The sequence below is a fragment of the Anguilla anguilla genome, chromosome 6 (assembly GCF_013347855.1).
Source record: "Anguilla anguilla isolate fAngAng1 chromosome 6, fAngAng1.pri, whole genome shotgun sequence".
In the NCBI taxonomy this organism is placed as follows: Eukaryota; Metazoa; Chordata; class Actinopteri; order Anguilliformes; family Anguillidae; genus Anguilla; species Anguilla anguilla.
In genome coordinates this window covers 8,169,045-8,193,057 of record NC_049206.1, presented here as the reverse complement: position 1 = coordinate 8,193,057, position 24,013 = coordinate 8,169,045, and the positions used below count along the sequence as shown (strand labels likewise).

Here is a 24,013-nt window from a genome sequence, read left to right as displayed (position 1 = left end):
GGCACAGGAACAATCAGTAGCAAAGCGCATTCCTCCGACTGTCCAGGTCGTCCAGTTTTTGACGGCCTTCCAAAAACACTCAGACACAGAGCAAACGGCGACTTGTGAAAAGAGCCGCTGTGCTCGTCTCACAGAATGAGGACGCTATCTTCATGTCCGCTCATCCTGTTCCAAGCTCCAGGACCTCTGGCACATCCTCCTCTTCCCTCACACACATTTAAGCGAACAACTCCAATGCGTGGCTCCAAATGTTTTAACCAGATCCAGAAAAGCAATACATCCCTTTTAATTTTACCATGGGAAAACAGAACCGGCCGATTCTTCCACCGCACTCAGAAAATGGACCATCAGTATGCAATTTCAAATGTTCCCCCTTTGATTTCTAGAATTCAAAACAGAAATCCAAATTCATTTTTTCCCTTCGCTTGTGAGAGCTGATAGATCAGTCACTCGAGAGTGTTGCACAAACCATTCCTCTGTTCTAAAACAAAAATGTACAACAGACTGAAATTTGCATATGGTGGAGCGAAGCTATCACAGTTAATAAAGTTTCAATTTGATATTGTGTAATGGCTGGGCTTGATCGGTTAGGAGCAGAGAATTATTATTTCTTCAAGAATCTCAAGATTTTATTAATGACTTGTAACAGACCTTATAAACCCTGCTATAACAGTTAATAATGTCTTTCATAGTCATCTGGAGTCAGGCCAGCCAATCAGCTCTTCCACTGAGTGACCACTGCCTCATGGCAACTTCCTGAAATCAACTCAAGAGTGAACAACAGAGGGTGTAAAACTCAGGCTTTTGGCTGCTGTTCCATGCTGTGCTAATGAAGGTATAAAGATGTTTGCCAGTGTGTGTGTGTGTGTGTGTGTGTGTGTGCGTGCGTGCGTGCGTGCGTGCGTGCGTGCGTGCGTGCGTGCGTGCGTGCGTGCGTGCGTGCGTGCGTGTGTGTGTGTGTGTTTGTGTGTTTAACCACTCAAACGAGGCCTGTGGGTACCAGAAGACCTTAAATCAGATGCTTTGCGATTTGTGTCCAATACAGTTAAATACTATATAAAAAGTGAGCCTTGGAATGCACTCAACAACAATTATTCATTTATTTATTTATTTAGCATTTTTCACAATAGTAAAAATTGGTGCCTAGAGTTGTACAGAATGCTCAGCGAAAGGTGGCAACGACAACAACACATCAGACAGGGTGTACCAACACTGGCGCTGGCAGGATCAGAGACCATTTGCTATGACACGGCTAAAGAGACAACAAGAACAACTGGGGCCAGTGTCCTTCCCTCTCAGACGCCATAGCCACACAGCGCCCCTGCTGGCAGAAAGAGGTTATGACACTTTTGAAACCCGGCGAAGTACATCGAGGGCCGTCGAGCCTTCGGCTCCCAGCAGAATCACCGTAGCCGCATGTGAAGATTCTAAACCACGCAGGCTGGTGCCAGCACGTAGCCACCCTGGTTCCCTCAGCCGCCAGGTGCGCCAACCGTGGGAAAACGGCAGACACGAAAGGGTACCGCCGGCGGCCGGACCCAGACGCACCGCTGGCGGTGAACCCCAGGGACCCGCTGTCGTTCCCCCGCAAAGCCACACCACAGGCCGCCGCGCCGCGCCGCCGACCGTTAGCTTCAACCGCCGCGCGCACAGAAGGGTATTCATTTCGCAAAGCCGCGGAGCGGATTTTTCTTTTATGATACAAGGCCGCGCGGCGAGCCAAGAGCAGCAAGTGGCACGGCCCCCGAGACGTAAATCAAACGGCGGCCCCCTTGGCGCTCTTGAGTCACGCGTCGGGGGGAAAAAAGCAGAGCGGTCCCTGGTCCGACGCGCGAGCGGGCGGTCGCAGACGGACGGCTGAAGAACGCGTGAGTAACACGCTGCTGAAGTCCATCGCTGGACGCTTTACGGTCAAATGTTCCCCTCGCAAAAAAAACAGAGACAGAGAGAGGGAGAGAGAAACTGCTATTCCCCGCTAAGCCCCCAAACTCGCCCCCCCCCCCCCCCCCCCGCCCCCTTCTCTTTTCCTTTCTGGAAGAAGCGAGGAACGGGCTAAAACCGAGACAAAACAGCGAGATCCATTTCACTTCAAAGGGGAATCTGACTCCCAAATTGGGAAGTTGGGCGATGCGGGTGAAATGCTATGCGCAACTCTCGAGATCTCTCGGTTCAGCCTATAAATACACTCCATGATGTAATCTCTAAATCCATCTTTGTTTTCCTTCATTTAACAACATTTGTCACCGCGTTTTCTCTCTCGATCCGAACGCTTCAACACAGAGACGAAACACGACGGTTTCCGTAACAGGCGTGACCCGGGTGTTCGGGCTCACTGGTCACGCGCGACACACAAGTCCCCAAAAAACACAAAATACAAATGTCGCCTTCTGCAACAAACCTTTTTGGGCATGTCATCATTTTTAAAGAGCCCCTGGAATGGCTTCTTCTTCTTCTTAAAAAAAAAAAGACTAATGAAATAAAATGCTGTGTATATTTCAGCAGATGATATAAGATCATAAATTGCACACAGGATGCAGCAAATAAGATTAAATAAATGAAATTCATGAAAAAGTTTTCCTGTCAAGAAAGACACAACACACAAAGCCACAGGAAGGAGGATTGGCTCTTTAAATGACCATACAGCCATTTCAGCATACACTGCGATGGTTTCCAAATTACATGTGTGGGTGAACCCTCAAAACATACTTTAAAAAATGATACTCCCCTATAACCAAGAATCAACCACGTATCTTGTTGGGAGAAAAATGCTTTGGTTGTTTAATTTAACTTTAGTTTACTTTTCAACCAAAGAATTTGAATTCTGATTCGAGAAATAACAACACAGATCTACAGATACAGCAAGCATATAAAGTGCACTAATGAAATTAATTAATTAAATTCAGTTTGGTTCAGTTATTAAGCATAATATTATAGTATATAATAACCCATAATTTAAAAAATAATAACTCCATTATATGCCAACAAAATTCATTCAAATAAAGCTGGCAACGTAAAAAAATTAAGTAAGCAAACTTAGATTATTCACTATATTCTAGTTTGAATACATTTCAGCATTTTTTTCCCCAGAACACTTTTAAGTGCACTGTTAAAAATATTTATGTTAGCAATCCTGTTAGTACAGCACATACAGTACAGATGTAAACATTGACTGTGGTCCATTGTGCCAACACAGACCACACGTACATTGTGGATGGGGCAATTCAAAATAGCGTGAGTGTGACTGAAAATAACCAAGTAATTGTACATTCTTTCGACAAACAAAAGGGTCCATTCCATAGCTGAGGGGAGAGTCTTTAATACATCACTTACGTTCCTCTTCCTGACTGCATGCTCCCTTAGCAAATGCATGTTTGAATATTGGGGGGCAGGCCATGTTGTCCCAACGGGAGACTGCTAGAGTTTGCAGTTTAACACTTCTTTACAGCAGCGACGCTTGCAGTTAAGTGGTGAATTGTGGCATGGTGATGACTTTCGACAAACTAATTCGCGAAACCACGGATGCATCACTACCAGAAAGAGTTTTTCTCATTTCATCTCATTCAAACAACAGTCAACATTAAAACAAACTGGGCGGCCACGTTAGGTTTTACGCAAATAGAATATCATTATCAGGATACCAAGTTCTTTGACAAAACACACAAACAACAATGCAAATGAGAGCTGGAATTAAGATCTTCTTCAGTAATCGAGAACAATAGAAGTATTGAACTGTGTTTACATGTTTGAGTACATGTACTCAAACATGTACTGTGTTTACATGTTTGAGCGAGTTTCAGCCGAATGTAGCCAAGGTTCTGAAGAGAACGCGAGCTGGCTAGCATGTCGACAGCATGTCTCTCGGGTGACACACTGTGCGCACAATTGCATGTTTCCCCCAACTATGTGAAAACCTGGCGACGTGCCTTTAAACAGCATTTCCTGGTTTACTAGGGCCAAAGACTGAGATTCTACAAAATGCCTAAGAGGAAATGATAAAAAATAAACTGCAGCACAAGACTGGTAATTCGGCACCGATGCAGTAATCCTTTTAATAGCGGCAATGAATCTAGACAAGCGATGCTGATTATTTAATTAAGCAGTAGCAATCCCTGACAAGTTATGATGGTCTGTACGTAATGAACTAATAGGGAGATGTCTGTTAACTTGTGCTGCTCTAGCAGTGTACATTTGCTCCCCGATCCTAAAGTGTCACCAGTGAACTGAATGACTGAAAAGGACCAGAGTGACTTAAATGAAAAGTCCTCCAGTGAGCTGCACACGCTGCTAGCACTGCTGCGATCCCCTGCTGGTTCGGTCTGCTTGTTATGTTTACAGAGCCTTGACAGCTGTTCTGGAGGACCGGAGAGGGTGCAGATATTCTGCCCTCTGTTTGATTGTTTAACGAGGCTGTTTGTTTTAAGTCTCACTGCGCCTAATAAACAATATAAACGCCCCATTTCTGCCTCGAATTGGTTATATCGTTCTGTTGTTTCATAAAATCGCGGCTACCATGTGCTCGTTTTAACCGAAAGAAAAACCCTCTACTGCTTTGGGCAGTGTGGATAGCCAGAAAAATAATTCCCACAACTTCAGTTTTAATTTGGTTCCCTGTCCGCACAGATCCTTAATATTCCACAGTCCACACAAATTACATTTCTGCACACTGTAGTTTCATAATTGACAATGAACAGCCCCTTTCCCCCCCTCACCCCACCCCACCCCACAAAGTGGCCTCAGCACCTTGGCCAAAAACCAAGTGCAATAGGTGCTATGATAATGAGCCGGTGCACAACTGAACTCCCAGCTCCTCTTCTGTCTCAGTCGATAATGTTCCCCTTTCAGCCGACATCTGTTGAGCTGGGTGCCATGAAGACGGCACTGCGTGACTGGCGCTGCCTTATTCCCGCCCGCCCCACGGCCTTCTGGGTATCGCCCCACACTATCCAAGCAGGACAGAGGGGCTGGTATGGAACACAGGAAACTAAGTCAGTTTGGGGGAATTCGACATGGCTGCCAGCACCACCTCGCAGCGAGTGACCGAAACTGTGAGTGTGCGTGTGTGTGTGTGTGTGTGTGTGTGTGCGTGTACGTGCATGTGTGTGTCTGTGTGCTTGTGTGTATGCGTCTGTGTGTCTGTGTGTGTATGTGTGTGTAAGCATGCATGCTAATGGGTGTGCTCATTTATTTGTGTGTGTACGTGCGCACGCACATGTGTGCACGTGTGTGTGTCTGCCTGTGTGTCTGTGTGTGTGTGAGCATGCATGACTATGGGTGTGCTCATTTGTGTATCTGTGTGGGTGGGGTGGGGGTGGAGGGAGATTCAGGGTTTGAGTGTCATTGGGAGTCTCACAGCTAACTCCTTCCCAATGCTGCAGAACCAATTATTCATCTTTTCATGAGGTGACTGTACAGCCAAATTCTGCAGTCATCCGACAAAAAAGGTGGGGGAGGGTAATTAGCATTATGCCCTCATGGAACATTTCTTCTCACTGACCCTTTCAAAAGAAATCATGGGACGAAAATCGACTCTGATCCCTGTGATGATTCTGTTTAAAAGATGCTGATGTTTTTGGCAGAATTTCCTCGGTGTAAGGCGACCTCTCTCTCTGGTCAGTCTCGCGGCACACGCTATTTTGACAACTTTGAAGCAGGTGTAGGTACGGATTGATAGAAAACGAAACTCAAACCGCCTGTCCTTTATTTTTCCTTTATGCACTGTATTATTTTCTTTGCTGGTGGGCACTTGTGTATTCACGGTGCAGGGGAAAATGTATCATATCCCATTGCACACATATTAAAAATGGTTACAAAGGTCGTCTGCCCCCCCCCCCCCCCCCCAAAAAAAAACTGTTATTTGTCCAAAAGCTGAGCTCTGAAAGTAACCCGATCTCACGCTCGCCCTTAATGTGCAAAGCGATGACTGGGATTTCAATCAGGGAAGAAGATTTCACAGCATCCAAAAGCCCCTGCGCTGCAGAAAAAAGCAAAGCCGCCTGCCAAAAAAACAGACAACTCCTCTCCCTCCCGCGGGGGGACGCTGACTTTCGTCAAGGACGCGCTTCGCTCGCGCGTCTCTCCCTCGGTGTCGCGAACGGAGCGCTAACCTCGCCGTGGTGCTAACGGACGCGGGTTTAAAAGGCGCCAAAGGCTATGTACACAGTTGTTTTTCCCGAACGAGCTGCGGGGGGGAATTGGCGCGTTGGAGGAGGACGACGCCGCCCGCGTCAGCTGTTGTTAGAACTGTCGTTAGATCGGACGCTATCGTTCATTCAGCGGGCCGCCCGTCGCGGCCGAGCAGGATTACGCGGTTATCACCGGGCACAAATGGATTCGAGCTCCGGCTTCGACTTTAACGAGTCACGCGTTGCACTTTCCCCCGCGCGTCCCTGCGATGTCTCACAGATGTGCCATTTCAAACAGGCCTCCTTCTGTGGCGAAATGTGTTCCACACATTTCCAGCTACGAGAAGCCGCCCATGATGTAGCATTTCGCCTGTCTGTGTCCGATGTGACACAGCTCTGTCCGTCAGAAATGGTGCAAGAAGGAATTTCGCCTCGCTCGTTCATGCCGCTTCAGATGATGTTTACCTTAAGATATTTCCTTTTTACATTTGAATCTTTCAATGTTCTGTGGAGCACATCCTCAGTGTAAACATTTAGGTTTATTTACTTGAGGGAATTCTTTGCCTTGAATACTGGCCTACCATTTCTGAAAACAGTTTATCTAATTGCTACTTCATATTAATTTACTGTAAGTCGAGTAACTGACTCAAGTATATTATTTAGATATCCAAATCAAAGAAAACTCCATGGCACTCTCTTATTTAACAATTAAAATGCCTTTATTGTTGCGGCATGGTCATATTAATATTAGGTTTAATATGACCATGCCACAACAATAAAGGCATTTTAATTGTTAAAAAAGAAAGTGCCTTGGAGTTTTCCTTGATTTTGATGTCTATATGTATCCCATCCAAAGAGCACCTCAGTCCAGGCAGCGCTCCTACCCAAACATTGTTTGATATTATTTAGATACTTTATGCCAAATGGTTATGGCAAGTAGAGCAGTTCTATTTTATAGATGACCCCCTCACCCTGCATAACATGCTCATTTCAAATATTTAGAGGAAATCTAAAGCCCAACTAGGAGCACGCAAGATCAATAATAGCTGGCATGTTTACAAAAATGCCTGTATTACCAAATAAATCTTGTAAAATACCCAACAAAAAAATCAACATTCTTCCCATTTCCCATAAATTTTCATCTCAAAATAGCCAGCTGTATTTAAATACATAGCTTTGGCAGTCTAAGCTGCATAGCTGTACAAAAATGGAGAGATATATACAATGGTCATGTGATACAATAAGTTGAGTATGACCTATTTAAGTCTGTACTAGGAATTTTTCTTCGTATTTTTGATACATTTTAACGCAAAATTACTTATTTTAATAACAGGTTCTTCTAACTTCTGTCTCTTACAGCTTATACTGCATAAATGTATGAAACATGACATGACCGTGGAAAGTGTCACACTTGCTGTGCTTCTGACATATTACAAATAATATATGGTCTAATAATACTAGAGTAAAAATTCCACAATAGTCAGACACTAGGTAGAAGAGGGGTGCCATTTTATGCCATTTTTTCTAAAAGCAGCAAGGTCAATATCCAGGTTGGAAAAACACTTTTATATCCATCTATTATCAGTACCATCTGTGCAATCAAATTCATTCTGACAGATTCACCTCCACTCATCTCCAGATAAAAGAGGAGGTAAACAATCTATAAGGAACAATCATTGCCATGGTTACAGAAGCAAAGCTGAACAATTTCAATCAATGGGTCACTGTACACGTAAATGAAGCATGTTAAAATCCAACAATTGACCGGCTCTAATTAAACCTGATGACTGCTATCCAGCCAGAGAGAGGATACAATGCCGTATTTACCCCAACCGTCATGAGTGAAGTGGCTCACAATTATTGATCAAACACCTTAAAGGCAACCTGAGGTGCATAGAATCAGAAGGATTGCACATCTCAGATACTACGTTTTTTTTTTTATTGACCGCGTGAGACTGGTGCTCACGGCAGAGTTGCAGGGATGAATCAGAATTTCAGAAGCTACCGCACAAAACAGGCCAGGATAGACACGTCCAGCTGAATGACTACGTGGGGCTTGTAGCCAGATGAAATGTTGCCCTTTATCGACAGGCTCGTCAGCTGCACCTTTTGGGGGGGGGGGGTTTGGGGGTGGTTAAAGGTCAAACTCATGCTGAGAACGGTTCTGTCACCTGCAGTGAAATGCGGACGCTGGTCTGGTCTGGTTTGCTGTTGCGGTTGATTTAACGTTAGCCTCTTCTCGCCTTCCCGTTGCGGTCGTCAGAATCGACGGAAGGACGGATTTGAACCGCACCGTACACGTTACGAAAGAAGAAAGGAAGAAGAGCAGCTGCATTCGGATCTCTTTTCGATTTATTATTAAATGAACGGACGTTGCTATTTACTCAGCTGTCGTTATTGACTCCAGGCATTACTTTTTTTTTTGTTTCTGTTACCCATAAAAAGTAAAAAAAAAAGAAAAAAAAAAGAGGGCTCCTTGCGGCGAAGCATCGGGCGCAATGAATTCTTAATGCTTTCTGTTCTAATAACCCAATACCCCTCATCAGATATGAACGTGTCGACAAAAGTGGAACCGTAGACGAGGAAGCAGGCGAAGCAGATGGAGATCACGCGCGGATAATAAAACCCCGTTTCGACCACTGCTTTCTCAGGGGAGGGCCGGCTGAACCTAAATATTATTTTCCCTCCGCGCGTGCTCCTCGTCCCTCTCTGCCACGCTCGCGTCGAGCTATGAACGTTTTCGTATTTTAACAATCTATCACAGCTATTTAGACTCTCCGCAGTGTTTGGGAAAGAAACGTCACTGTAAAGTGATGTGGTGTCAGTACGTTTGGTGTTTTACAAGTGCTTTCTTTTCATTTTAATTAAAGTACACTTCTGAAATGTCAATCGTCCGGCTGCTTGGCAGCGCTGTCACCACCTATAAGATTTGAATAAGCGAAGCCAAGTTACATTAACAGACACATATTCAAACATATGCACAAATTTTGCTAGTGTTGACACACTCTTAATGTGTTAAGTATTAAAATGATACTTAATTAAATACGTCTGACATGTTTTTAACATCCTTACAGTATCCTATGGGCATTACCCACTGATAACATACTGGGTTGAAAAGGAGGTTCCTATACAATAATGATCCCTGAAGAGAAGCAGTGGTAAAATCTGTTGAGTGACAGAAGCCCATAAAAACTACACCAAGCTTATGTGCAGCATCATCAAAACCAAAGCTGAATGCAGCATGCACTGCCAGCAGGGTCGTGAGTGCATTTCTGAAAAACTGAAGCGAAGAACACGCAGTCATTTGTAAAATAATTACTGTTGCTCCCCGCAGTTTTCGCACTATTAAAATTTTACATGTTTTATTTGCCAAAAGAAAACTTGACAACTTTACTTTAGGCCTTCTCTTTTTGTCATGCCATCGAACCTAGTAGACACTGACTGCATACCTGTAGCTGAGCAATGCCCCCAACCAGCTGAACCGATCTTTGCAGAATGTAACATTGCTGCAATCGATTATTAAGAAACCAAGAATGGAACTAAAATGCCGACCCACCCCCCCCCTCCCCCCCCCCTCCACACACACCGTATTATAAAAACGTGGTACTGTAGCACTGTGATAGTCATACTTGTGCCTATATATATATATATATATATAATCAATCATGAAAAGCATGACTCACCCATGCAGTAAAATGAATTAAGGCCCTAATGAGGCTGGTTAAAGGAGGCAGGATTAGGGCCGTGGATTGATTTGCAGCAAGCGTGGGTCTTTTTTCACCTCCCGGTTCCAAATAAAACACGGGGCAACCCGAGCTCCTCCGTCTGCCTGGCTGGGCCTAAGTTATTGGGGCAATATGGCTGAGCGGCCCCCGGCCACATAACACATGCCATTATGTTATGCTTCTTGTCTGTCTCTATTTGACATGACGTTCAAGGAAAATAATTTTATTTGCAGTCCAAGAAAGAAGCACGCTGCGCAGGAACGAAGCTGTTCGGCTCTCTGTGGAAAATCTAGCGCCCGCCGCCTTGGTAAAAAAAAAATGCTGAAGTAGCTTCTAGGGCTACCCATAATAAGGTAGTATACTTTGGCAAAAAATTCAATCAATACAAAGAGGAAGCCTGTTTATATGGGGAATGTTGATATCCAGATCAGAATTCAAGGGCTAATAACCTAAGGTGCATAATACGGCCAAGCTTTGAGAAATGATCTCTGCGGAAACATACCGAGCACCATGTAAAGAGATCCTATTGTGACATCATTCAAAACCAATATCTTGTCAGGAACTGCCATTTACAACAACGCTGTCAGTGTTCATTTGCTGGTCATTTCAAAAGAACTTAACCGGTGTTTCTTTCTAATGTCATACTGCATTAGAATGTACTGTGAGTATATTCATAGTAAGTTTATATCATGGTGAAAGACATTACAAACATACCAATGAACTTGAAGACTCATACAGGATCTAAGAAATTGTACTGGAGGAATTTAACAAATCACTCAACAAATATAAACCACCACTTACATAATATATCCAGGAAATATTTTATGTCACTTGGCTGCCTATAATCATAAAATAACACAGCATAATGTAACAAAATAGAGATTTATATTACCAGCAAAAATGATTAGCGCGTAGGTTAGACGTGCAGATTGAAATGAGGTACAGACAGAAACCAGCCTTTCATTAACTGATAACCCCCCTGCCTTAGTCATACCATGAGAAAATGACTCTGCGATTGCACATCGCCTTCTTCAATAACGCTGTCTGCCATCCAACCCTCAACCGGCAACGTGTATAACAAAAGGGCTTTGGGACAGGAGACATTATTTCCGTGCCCTTATTATTATAGGAGTTTCAGGGTTAACCTCATCAACAAGGCAATCAGCATACCAGCCAGTTCAGTTCCTCAGCCCCGGAATGAGAACGCAGAACATCTGGAAGCTGGAACGGGGGAGATCTGAGCCGTGAAAAGGGAACCGAGCGTGTCTTTCTTGCGGCCCGCGTGAGGCCGGCCGGCCGGGCCGTCTCTCACAAACCTCCGGCGATACCAAACTCACCAAAAACTGCTGTCAAACAAATAAAGAGCCGGGCTACGTTTGGCATTCCCAGTCCTGCAGAGAGCTCCGAGGCGATCGGAAACTACCCAGGAAAAAAAGTCTAATTGAAAATACAGTAAGCGACCCCCCAAAATCACATAGGGTTCTGTCATTTCGTGGGAAAATCAGAAGGTAAAATGCAAAATCTGGAATTCAGAGAAGTTTTTGCATTTGAATAAAATTGATCGGTACATTTTTTTTTCTAAGACTTCAAATAGGGGGATAAAACAAGCAAACACTTTGTCATTAAAAATGAACATGGCAATAAATTTGTCACTACAAGATCAGCCGAAACCACTTTCCGTTTGACACAGCATAATGTCCCTGCGATTCACGTTGCGCTACGAAGAAATTAAATGTAAGCTCAGTTGTTGTGCTGTGCATCCCTTTGCAAGCTAAACCCAAGATTTACTATGTCCCTGTCACAAAGTAGTAACCACAATAAGTGGTTTAAGTGACAGTGTTTCAAATGTACATTACATGGCCCTTACAAACAGCAGCAACACTGACTGGATTGTTAAATTCAAATGTAACCGTATATTACATCAGTCACCACATAATAACAAAAAACAAAAACTTTTAGGCTGAAATGTGTTTGTATATTATTCCTTATAAACAAAAGATGAACATAAATGGTCTGAATCACTGAGATTAACATTCTGAACATCACAAAAAAAAAAAAAAATCCAAATAAAAAACTCATTGCAAAAGGGACGGTCACAAAATTATATGTGTGTGTGATGATGTCGTTTGAGCTGAAAAATATATAGACATTCAAATGATATATTTGGTTGGAAAGTCAAGAGTTGCGTAGGTGCAATTATGATGTAAAAGCTTATAAATGTGGTACTTCCATGCTCACAGAGAGACATGTGGTTTACATTCCCCCTGGCAAAAATAATAATCAAACGCACTGAGCTGCCTTTCACAAAAAACGCACGTGTAATTACTAATATAAAAGCCTGTTTTGTGTAATTATGATTTAGGACAGACGGGTAATTACCACCTCCGTCCTGCAGGGACATCACCGCGGATCATTCAAACAAAATTTCATCTTAGAAAACAATTAAGCTTTGTTTGAATCCCCCCACCCTCAGTCCACATGCGGGCACCTATTACATCAGGGATCGAGAAAGGCACAACATCATCTCACAGGCGCTGATGCCGTCTAAAAGCAGAGCATGCTTCAAAATTGAAGCCAGCGGCCAGATATTTCCAGTATGCGTGAAGCTACCGCAACGTTCGAATCGGCCAATCCGGGAAGCCGTACAACAATTTGATAATTCAATATTTTAATGGATGCAGTAATTAAAAATGATTCCATTTTGCTGCTTATCAGTCCAGAACAAATGTCCCGGGGCTTTTACAATGCATAGTAAAACATTCAAAGAGGAAAATTACATCTGGAATCATGAAATAGACTTCTGCTGCGCATTAACATTTGTGTTCTATTTCTCCGACTATCTGATCGGGATTTTTTTATTTATTATATGACATTCTTGAAAATACAACGGTTCTCCTTCTGTAAGATCGCTTAATCAAATGAATCAACTAGGGGTTGGTATGATGCCTTCATTCGGATCGTTATTACATTTTAAAGTAGGCCTAGTAATGTGTGCGAAACGTGAATGAATGTGAAATGATTATATTTGATCACAAATATTATTTTCTAATGTGAAACTGCTGCACTTATTTGTACTTTACGTGTTGCACTTCATTACTTTTTACTATATTTACTTATTTGTACTTTACACAGTGCATTTTGTTTGCAAGCCACTGAATAATGAGTAGCTATTAGACAAATATATCAATAATTTTTATAACTAAAGTAAGGATATCATTAAATACAACCAACACAATACAAAATAAACAATATACCCTTTTACACAAAAACTTTTTGTTGTTGTTGCGAAAAGTAAACGAGATGCCAGCCTTAATAAATAAAATAAAAACCGAACCAGACAAATTCATATATTCATATGAATCGATATTATACTGTATGAAAATATATACCTGTGCGAAAAAAGCAATCAAATGATTTCGCATGTATTGCTGTTTCAGCAAAACAGAACGTGAAATAAGAGTATAGCCTAATATTTTTTCGCAGTTTTCTCAGGACAGCAGAGAGACACAAGCTAGTAGCCTATTGACTATATCTTCCTCAGAAAACTAACATTTTAGAAAAGCATTTACCATCAGCACAAAGAACAACATCTGTACAACTCTATAAATAGTTGCTTTCCGAATCGGCCATTATGGCATCTAACGTCAAAGCATGCACCTGTTCATTATTCCAAAGATTTTTTTCTCCTGGCAGAATTCCACGAATTAATACAAACCATGAGAACTGTGAGGATGTTGGCGGTTTAGACACATTGTTTTAAAGGTACTTCGCATGATTGTATCAAGAACTATTATGATGTGATCAGCAAACTTTTTCAATAAAATAAAATAAAGAAAAGCTTTTCGTCGCATCAAAATAAGGAAACCGCTATTTCGTTTGATAGCACAGGCACAATGAGCCTAATTTATCATTAGAAATAGACCATTCAGATAAGCGTGGTAGTTACTGTTGTTCTAGCGAAAATACCAAACTGTGCGCTTTAATGTCAGAACATAATTGGACACCATACCATAATGACAATTTAAATCCCGCCGTTAAAGCTTATAACGGTTGTTCTCGTCGGAACTAAATCGTTTTACTTCAGCGTGTGACTGTACACATGACAGGTATCAATATTGTTGCGAGGTGTGTGAATATGCGTATGTCAGCGAGGCCGACAGGTAAGTACACACTTACCTTGCACGGACTCTTGCGATAGATGCTCGGGCTGATTCTTGAGTTCAGGATAACGCTCCACCGGCGCGGGAAGTCGTTTGGGACTTGAAACTTGCAGCTGCACATGACTTGCGTTACCGTGTGGACTTCGGCTGGGATCGGCGCCGCAGCTGTCGCTCCCGGCTCTTTTCACACAGCTGTGTGATTTACCGCTGTACACGGAGAAGCTCAACCCGGACAAGTCTGTGGCCGAGGGGGCTTGATGATGACTGACCATTCCAAAAACGGCGGTGGATTTTTGCATCTGAATTTCGGATTTACCGGAATGCATTTTCACTCTTCTTTGCGTAAAACCTCTGTGACTGTGCTTCTACCTGAGTTGGAATATTTGTACACGCTTTTAAATACCGAGTTAAAGAAACATGGCAGTCATGCACACAAGTAGCGTACTTTACCATCCTAAACATGCCAACCTATTTCCACAACAATTAAAACTTCGATTATGTGGGTTAGCGTATATATCTCTAATTGCATGTTCTTTATTTTATAACACATTGCCATGTTTTGTATGAACGGTGTTCTAAATAGTCTAAACAAACATGTTATCATTTATACGTAGGCTACATATTAACAGGTAATTCATGCAATTGTCATTGTCAGCGTGGTTGTAACTTACCTTATCAGATCTCTGAATATAGTACGAAAATGGGACGAGCCGTTGTAATCACCTTCTTTGTCCCAAAGTGTGTAAAACGCACAGCATCCTTTCCAAGTTCAACGGGAATCATTGTAGGCTACGGGAAGCATCAATTTCCAACAACCAAGGCACGCGTGTTTTCATTGATTGACACTCCTCCCAACCACTGAGTCCCCACTTTCGAAGACCAAAAAAGTTTCTGAACCAATTGGGTATTAGCACTGATAAAGAGGCGGGGACTGGAAAAAAATTGGATGTGAAACTATGTGAAACTTCCCACTCTGTTGTATGGGTTCTGCACGTGAAGATATGCATGTTTACTGTTCTGTCAATGTCACCGCAAAATATATAAAGGTTTATTAGTTCTTGGCAGAAGCCTTTATGATTAAACAGAGTTTTTCATTTGTTTTTTCCGTGTCGTGCCTGGCATCAATCCGTTACGGCAGTCCAAATTATGTGTTGCCTTGTAGCAGTACTTTACTATTATTTCATAATTTACTTAAATAAACCAAAATGGGGTGACTATTAATCAGTCAAAACCCGAAGCACACTTATTTAGCCAATCACGCACATTTAGAATGGTTTTTTGACGTTCATTTTTTCAAAGGCATTTTAAACCGCTGGTGCATTTTCAATAATTTATTTAATCTGAGATCAGTTTACACAACCGAGGACTGCTTATTTTCTTGTGGGTTACATTATGTTATGACACGTGACGCAGCGCGTTTTAGTGGTGAAGCCTATTCGGGCCTTTAAAAAAGTGACATTGAAATTGAATATTTATACAAAAGTTAAGGAAGAGAAAATAATGCGTCTGTGGTGTTTTGATGACAAGCGGCGCATAAGCACATTTGAACTACCATACATTATACACGTGCGTTTTGGGCTCTTTGGGTAAATTCAATTGGTCTGCTCCTAAAATAAGGTGGAATAACAGAACAATCACGTTGAACTCACCGTAGGCTACTGTATGACTTTATAAGGATGCTAATCGGTATTAAGTGTATAGGCTAGAGTTCCCAAGACCCCTCCCCGGGGATAATGTTGCTTAATGCTTATTGTGGTGTACGATTCGCTTATACCGTGACGGAATCAAAGGATATATATGCTGTTTGCGTTACAAGACAAGTTCGCGTCCGGCACAAAATGTTATAATTTTCTCACAGATTGAAGGTCTGCGTTAGTGTAATGAGAGTAAACACAAAGCCCACATGTACCATAGCTACTTAGTCGGGTGAATTTATATAGGCTGTGTCCCCACATGCATAGATCCGGAACTTAAAACCCTTCAACACGACCGTCACTCATTCATTATGGCGTGCTTTACTCCAGAAAGGGTGATTATGACTACACAGCGATCTCTGCTGCACATAAAGCGCAAATGCATATTTCACCCTGAAATTTTACTCACGGGCTTTTGGGGGTAATACAACACGATTAGTCGTGAGGCTGTGTGCCAGGTAAAAAATTTCCCATATAAATATAAACTGGTATTATATATTAAGTTAAACATGCAGCAGTTTCAACGATTCGCGTCGGTAAACTATTGGAGCATGGCACTAGATAAAGTTGATCCAAACGTGCAACTGATTATTTCAGCAATTTAAAATACTTACGAACATCATATTATCCCACATCATTTACAACTAAGATTGCAAAACAGCCGTACAGACACCACAACTTCTGGATAAACTATCAAGACAGGAATCTATGCGTTTGGGGAATCCAAGAACACATGGATGCAGTTGGCCCGGAAATAAATGTACCCAGTGTTCCATCAGCAATTCTTGGAAATAGGTTACAACTTTTCATTTTTATAAAAAAAATGTTTTCGAAATGAAAAAAATAAAATAAAATATCATAGGCCAGTGCATGCGCAGTGAACATTCATTATTACATCAACTTCGAGAAAATAGCCTACATTTGACCCCTACTGAAATCGTAGAAACCCCATTTATGATTGCATTAACACTGAACATTATATATTGGAATACACGTGCGTGTATGCATGTATATTGTTTTAAGGCGTGCAAAACAGCTACTATAAAGATGCAGCATACAGGTACATTCCACAAATCGCGGCCATTTAAGATAAATAATAAACATGTTATGTAGCATGATAAAAATAATCACCAGGGTTTTCAATTTAACATTCATTTATTTATTATATCTATTCGCGTTCCAATTTCTAATCCCAATAAAGTTAAAACATCTTGATTTCATAGGCTTAAATTATTATCTTTTTATGTTTTGTAAACTTGTGTATACGAGAGAAAGTGATTCCAGAATACGGAAAATGCTATGCTGTTGCGGTGGTTTTCATCAAAAGGTACCGCTTTTTGCAATTCGATTTTTTATTTATTTTTTTGGCAATCATTTACTCGACCTGCACACCACTGACCACAAGGTGGCAGACAGACGCCCAGTAAATAAAATACAAAACATGTTTCAATTGAACCGTATCATAAGGCATTGCTGAAAACAGATATAACTGGTAAAAGAAGAACTATGTGCCGCCCACATAGCGACGTTTAAGATGGTCTTTCAGGTAGGGTGGTTGAGGGAAGGGCCAGGGGTGTTCCCTTCCCAGGGTCGAGTTTGAAGCTACTGCGCGGCAACTGTGTCCACGCAACTGCAAATGGGAGTAGTGCATCTTGAAATGGTTTCACGCTGTAGGCCTACCTTTTGGATCAGATGTTGATTATTTACTTCTGCTTGTACACACAGCACGGGGTGCCAGTCCTGTTCCATTGTTCTCAGGGGCTGGGGTGGTTTACAGCAGGGAACAATCCCATCAGTTTTCGATCAGCTTTATTGGCTGAAATTGCTTCGGAGATGCCCACCGGTCATTGTCTTGCCAAAAGTTGCTTATTAAATACAGGCCATCGTGGCCACATTAGGCTAGAGTTTACAGTCATCAAAGTGTATTTGTGCAGTAATGGCGTTTTCACTGGTTTGGATGGACTTGGCTATAAATGGCTGTACGAAATGAGTATTGTACCGTATTGAACCTGTGTTTGGTTGTTGTCCAATGACCATGATATGCACTTTTGTACGTCACTTCCGAGAAAAGCGTCTGTTAAATAAATGTAATGTAACTTGACATAACCTGAACGCTTTATTTTCAATGAGAGGTGGCATCAGGGCAAACCAGTACAAACACATATGATGGTTTGGTTGATAGTACACACAGCACAGGTGGTGCACATGATACCACTAGGACTGTAATGTGGACACGGAGTAAAAGGGTAAAGCCGCACTTCCTCCGACATGATCACCTGACACCTGGTAATCGTGGGCGTGGTTTTCTATTTTTAAAGCAGTGTTTGTTAAATGTATATCGACCGTATATTGTGATAATCCCCGTCAATTAACAAACAGATCCACAAGAGCCGGCTCATTGAACACACGGTAAGTATTTATTAAGCCAGGAACCATCATTTATAACCTTTTCCACTCTTTTTCCAAACGTATACATACTTGAAGAGTGGAGTACACTGACGAGAGAACCAAGTGGACCGCCATGTTTATTTTACTGCGTGCATTTAATTTAGAACGACTCCGAATGAGACTATCTTCTGAAACTCCCAGTCATTGATTAAAACCATTTTCTCATACGAGCAGCGGTCGATTGGCTATGTTCTCTCGGGTATGTATAAAAAAAAATATATATATATATTTATAAATATATATGAATCTGTATTTACCTTGATAAACCAGCCTGGCTTTTTGGGGATTCTCCACAGCCAGTGAACAGCAGCAACATGCGCACGTGTGTCTTCATTCAATCTTTACCGTGCAACAATTTAATTTCAGTTTAAAACTCACCACTAGAGGGTGCACAGTCGCTGTGCATTTTTTTCTTGGGTTACTATTCATGTTTTTAAATGTAATATTTCGGCGTGGAAAATTCCGGGGAATTATAGGTTCGTTTCCTTGGGCCCGTAAACGCATCACGTGACGATATAATAGGTTTATTTGGGTAGTTATTTTACAAACGACAATTGAGGCTGTCTTGTGTTTTTTTGTGTTTTTATGCAACTCATTCCAAATAATATACAGTACCTTCATGGATTCTGGGTGACTAGGCAATGTTAAATACACTAGTTATGATGTTCTTTCTGCAATTAAGTTAAAGTTAATGCAATTTTAAAATTTGCTGCGTAGAGCAATAAATATACTCCCGTGCAATTTACTTTTGGAATGCCTATTTACGTATTGTATGTTTCAGCAGGTAAGCCATACGCATAGCTGCAATGCTATGATTCACTAAACGTGAATGCCAAATAACAGAAACGGTGTCATTTCAAAAATTAAAGAAATTCCTTGAATGCAGGGCATGTGATGGTGCTGGACGGTAAAACGTGTGAGATATTTGCATTGCAGTCAAAAATATATTTCCCTAGCGTATCATAATTACGAGAGCTTTGACGCCTGTGCTCGGTTGGAGAGAAGCAGTGCGTTCATCCAAACATAAGTTTACCTAGGGCAGAATCTGAGCAATGGGGCCATCATACAAAATGATAGGCTTCCACAGGCCGAAATAACAAGGCTTCACGAGACGGCTAAAACAGAGCTGGCTAGAAGCGTTCGGAACAACCATGCTGGCCTGAAGTGCTCAAAGACAGGTAAGCTCCGCTGTCAAGATCTGCGCAAATTTGCTGCTGCTCAGTGTGCAAAATTGCCGATAGGCACGCCTTTCTCACCAGAATTTGACATTTCCATGGTTACGCGAGGAGATGCGAGAGAGAGAGAGAAAAAAGGATGTCATGTAATTGGCAATTTGCCGAAGGTTGTTGAGGCAATTGACGTCACCCTTAGTGCAGCATTGAAACCCTGTACTCATGAACTTATCATCGGTTGGTAGGGCTGTAGGGCGTGCAATGGTTGTCAAGTACCACCAGGGGACACATCGCCGATATTTCTGCGTAATGACCAGGTAATACCGACTGGTTTGTAATTCCCTCAAGAGGTCAAACTCAGCCAGGTGGCATGCCACTGATAATGCACTGTTGTTTGGAAGGGGTTATTGATGTTCTAGATCAGGGGTGTCCAGTCTTATCCAAAAAGGGCCAGTGTGGGTGCAGGTCTTGATTAGTTGAGACCATGATTAGTTCAACAGTTAAATTAGGTGCACCCACACTGGCCCTTTTCAGGTGAGATCGGACACCCTGCCCTAGATCCATAAATAATAATTTAAAAAAAAAACAATACCAAAAATGAATTATAAAACAGGTAACACTGGACACAACCGATAGATGCTTTATTCACAAGCTTGGTGGATACTACAGTTCTCTCCGGTTGGTTGCTGTGTAGTGGTTGTTATTACAGCCATGCTGAGCAGTATCCCTCTGTTGGGCAGCCAAAGCTTTGCCAACAATGCAAGAGTACGCCACGAGTAGCACACCATGTACTCCAGATCCAGTCACGTATAACACAACGTGAAATTAATAATCAGAAATCAGGAAGCATGCTTGTTTCAGGTGCCTGGGTACATTTTATAATAAAGAACAATTCATCAGCCTTATCTGAGTGCAAAATTACCTGCATGTCTACTGTGATAGTAAATCTACAGAATGTACAGACTTTATATGCCCTAATGCAGAACCTCAGATAAAACTGGAACCCCATTGCCTTCCTGTTTCCTTCCAAAAATCGATTTTGCATCATTATGTGAATAATTAAATTCTGAGAACTATTCAGATGATAAGTGAGTCATTATGTCAGGCACACAATGTGTTTCTCATCTGGTCACTCATTGTGTTCAGTGTTTCAGATCCTTGTAATGTGTTTGGATGTTCAAGGCTTGTAGCACTGAGTATTTTGAAATAATATATTTTGCCCAATCTAATTTTGTGACTTCATTCTTTACAATGAGACCACTAAATGTGATGTCCATTGAGCAGTCGGGTACTGTAACATTTTAGCACATGAAAAACTAGTAACACAACCAATGACAGGTGCAAGACAAATACCATGACCAGTCGCTGGTCATGTTATTGGTTTTTGCGCTCACTAAATGGGTCTTAGTAAATCGGGCCCTTAATGAGTATAAGTGATGCAATTTTCCTGAGGCAGAAATGGTAATATCACACATTATTATGCAGCGTTCCTGACGCCAGCATGTTTTACCCAGCATTCCCCTTTCCTCAGACGAGTCTACAGCGTTCCAGGTGTGCTCTTGGCAGTGACACAGATTGCTCAGCACCACAGGTGCCGGACAGCTCCGTGTTAATTGGCTCCCCTTAGTGTAATTGCCGCTCCAGTCACCAGCGCGGCCAATGGCGCGGCTCGTCGCTGCTCTCGTCCCTGTTCCCCCTGTGTTAAGCGTCACGGCGGTCCTCTCGTCTTTGCATTCCTCGGGGGCTCATTTCGGGGGCTGATGATGATGCGTTTGTCGGAGGGTCCACTGCTAGAGGAGAGAGAGAGCAGAGGAGAAGTGAGATGGGAGGGGAGAGGAGAGGAGGGGAGCGGAGAGGAGAAGAGGGGAGAGTAGAGGAGAAGAGGGGAGAGTAGAGGAGGAGAGAGGAGAGGGAGGGTGAGTGGAGAGGAGAAGAGGGGAGAGGAGAAGAGAGGAGGGGGTGGGGCATGATTAATCCTCACACAGGTCTTGTTTGCTGGCTTGTGGGTGTCTTCCCTCCCCCGCATCGAGGGCAGGGGAGAGGATTTGGCAGATTTGCACACCGTCCCGTCTTGCTCATTAGAATAAGTGGGACATACAGCCTCTGACGCCTCCTTAGCCTGACGGCATTGCATTTAAAAAAAAAGGCTCATTAGTTTTGGGCCGGATCAGACATCCCTCTCAACAGCAAGCCCCGGGCCCCGAAATCACAATCAGCAGGGGAACGCCTGCATGTATAATTCAGCCTGGCGCGTTGCACCCCGCCCCAAAAGTTTTGACCTCGATTCACTCAAAACAATCAAGTGGCCGGAGGGAAAGCACTTATTCATTCGAGAAAGAAAGACGGAAACCTTCCCAGGATAAATCCAGCGCCGTATCAGAAAAGTCACCTTTTCATGATGCAGCGCCCTCACCTTGTTGCCAGTGATACCAGTGGCAAACGCAGTGCGTAGCATTTTGCTGGAAGCGCACAATGAGGATTCCTACCCCATTTGAACGGTGCGGGATATGGATGTATGCATGGGCCCGGACTTATGTCGAATGCAAAGATCGAATGCAATTTCCTCCCATATGGAAAGTGTCTCAGCCTTAACTCCTTTTGCATATTTTACACAGAAATGAGTTGCAGTACACCACACCATTGAAAATTATTTTCTACAGCATTTTGCTGGAATAGGTGCTAATGTTCTCCACAACCGTGTACGCACCAGATGTTAAAATGCGGGAACATTAGTAATCGTTGCATTAAATACCAATTAAGACTCCTTTATGATTTGCCGATTTTAATTGAATCTGGTGGCCAGTGTGGCATGTGCGAAACAGAAGCTCCTTTATTTTTGCATGCAATTGCAAGCTGCATTTTTTTTTTTCACGCAATTGCGTTGTACATGCTGTACCTTTGCCATTTATTACAATAAAAACCTCCAAGGTCTGCACAAACCATCCCCAACTGACTGCATTTTCATGCACGGGAAGAGAAATATCAAATTGTAATATATATCATTTTTGAATGTATATGCACCTGACCTTTAAAATAATATATGTATGCATTTGTATCTGACCTTTAAAAATAATGAAAAGCCATTTCTTTTGGTAAATGGACTGCATTTATATAGCGCTTTTATCCAAAGCGCTTTACAATTGATGCCTCTCATTCGCCAGAGCAGTTGGGGGTTAGGTGTCTTGCTCAAGGACACTTCAACACGCCCAGGGCGGGGTTTGAACCGGCAACCCTCCGACTGCCAGACAATCGGGCGAGAGACACGTGAGGTTTTGTCTCTTCCGATGATGATGCGTGGTGCTGGGAGCTGATTCCTGCCTCTGTTCTCCCCCGCGAGATCCCGCCCGTGGGACCGAACCTTCACTGCTCTTTGGGCACGGATGGAATTCTGAGCGCCATTTTTTCCAATTTTCAACTTCTGACCTCAAGACGGCCGACAACCTTCGATAAAACACGCGGTTCGGTCCGCGAGTGTTTGGACGGCGAGGCAGCGCTTGTTCTTTCGTCTCGGCACTCCGGCGCGTTGGATTTGAAACGGGACGAATGGACACGAGGTGCAGACTGTCGGCTTCAATCTGAGGGCGCTGTCGTCCGTGTCCGGCGGCGTGTGCGTGAGCTGCAGCCCTTTTCACACACGCGCTCACGGACTTCGCTGCATGCCCGTCACCCCCCCCTGGTTCTGTCACAGTTCATTTGATCGAGTGACACTGGATCGTCTCTCTCTCTAGCCCTGTGTGGTGTGGTTTGAAGGCATAAGCTGAGCTTCCTCGGCGTGAATGAAATATCCTTGTCGGAAATTAATGATGTTGTTGGCTTCGTTTCTCTAAAAGCCACTAAACCATTAGCAGCAATCATTCATCACTGGATTGCTTTAGAGCAGTGGGGGCTTTCAGCGGGGGGAAGGAGGGGGGGGAACGAGGGTTTCTTTCACCTTTGTTGAGTGCTACATCTTTCCTTATTTGAACCATTACTGGTACTGTAAGTAGGTGTTGCATTCAAAAACGTGCTGCCCGTGCTTGGTTGCAAACCCACTCTCGCACAGATAAAAGAGGCCTGCGTGGGTCTTGGTGTGGCTTCTGTGTACATCTTCCTGCTTGGATGCGGTGTAATATTCCTCCTTTGAAGACTGGCTAGACGGTTTGCGGCAGGAGCCCTCGCTTCAGAATTTTACATTAAACCATCCGGCGCGTCTCCTTTTTACAGGTTTGAATGGAAACAAAGCTGATCTTCATTCGGCAGACTCCCTTTGAAATGGTTTTAAGGAGAATTCAATTAGGAACGGCGCGAATCACACAATGCCGCGTTCAAGAACACAACTGCGTTCTCGTAAATAGAATAAATTAGAATTTATAATCTTGGCAAACCTGGATGAATGCGGTCCATTCCCTATGGCTCAAAGCACTCCATTGACCCTTATAATAATGATTTCAAGGAAGACGGGCTTTAAGTGCCGCACAGTAGAAGAACAAATAAGCACAATGGTCTAGAGGCTATAAAAATATACAGTAAGTAAATATTAAAATATATATACAAAAATGAACCGTCCACACCTCTGCACTTTATGGGTGATGCTGTAGTTGTCTGCGGCTACATTTTGAAATATTACTGTATGACATTGCTGGGTTAAAAGACTAGCCATTTTGTATTAAAAAAATGAAAGCCATACCGTGGCTAATTATTGGACCATGAGAA

At 42.8% G+C, this 24,013-nt stretch overlaps 1 protein-coding gene across 1 annotated transcript in view; it reads right to left on the bottom strand.

Moving 5' to 3' along the window:
• LOC118229569 (zinc finger protein GLIS1) overlaps positions 1–14,800 on the bottom strand; it is an 85,625-nt gene extending 70,825 nt beyond the window's left edge. Inside the window, exons 1-2 of the mRNA XM_035421628.1 lie at positions 14,679–14,800; positions 14,024–14,376 (exon numbers count right to left, since the gene is read on the bottom strand). Of these exons, the coding sequence (XP_035277519.1) occupies positions 14,024–14,333 (310 nt within the window). The 5' untranslated portion in view covers positions 14,334–14,376; positions 14,679–14,800. The remainder of the gene's footprint in view (positions 1–14,023; positions 14,377–14,678) is intronic.
• Positions 14,801–24,013: the final 9,213 nt, after the last annotated feature.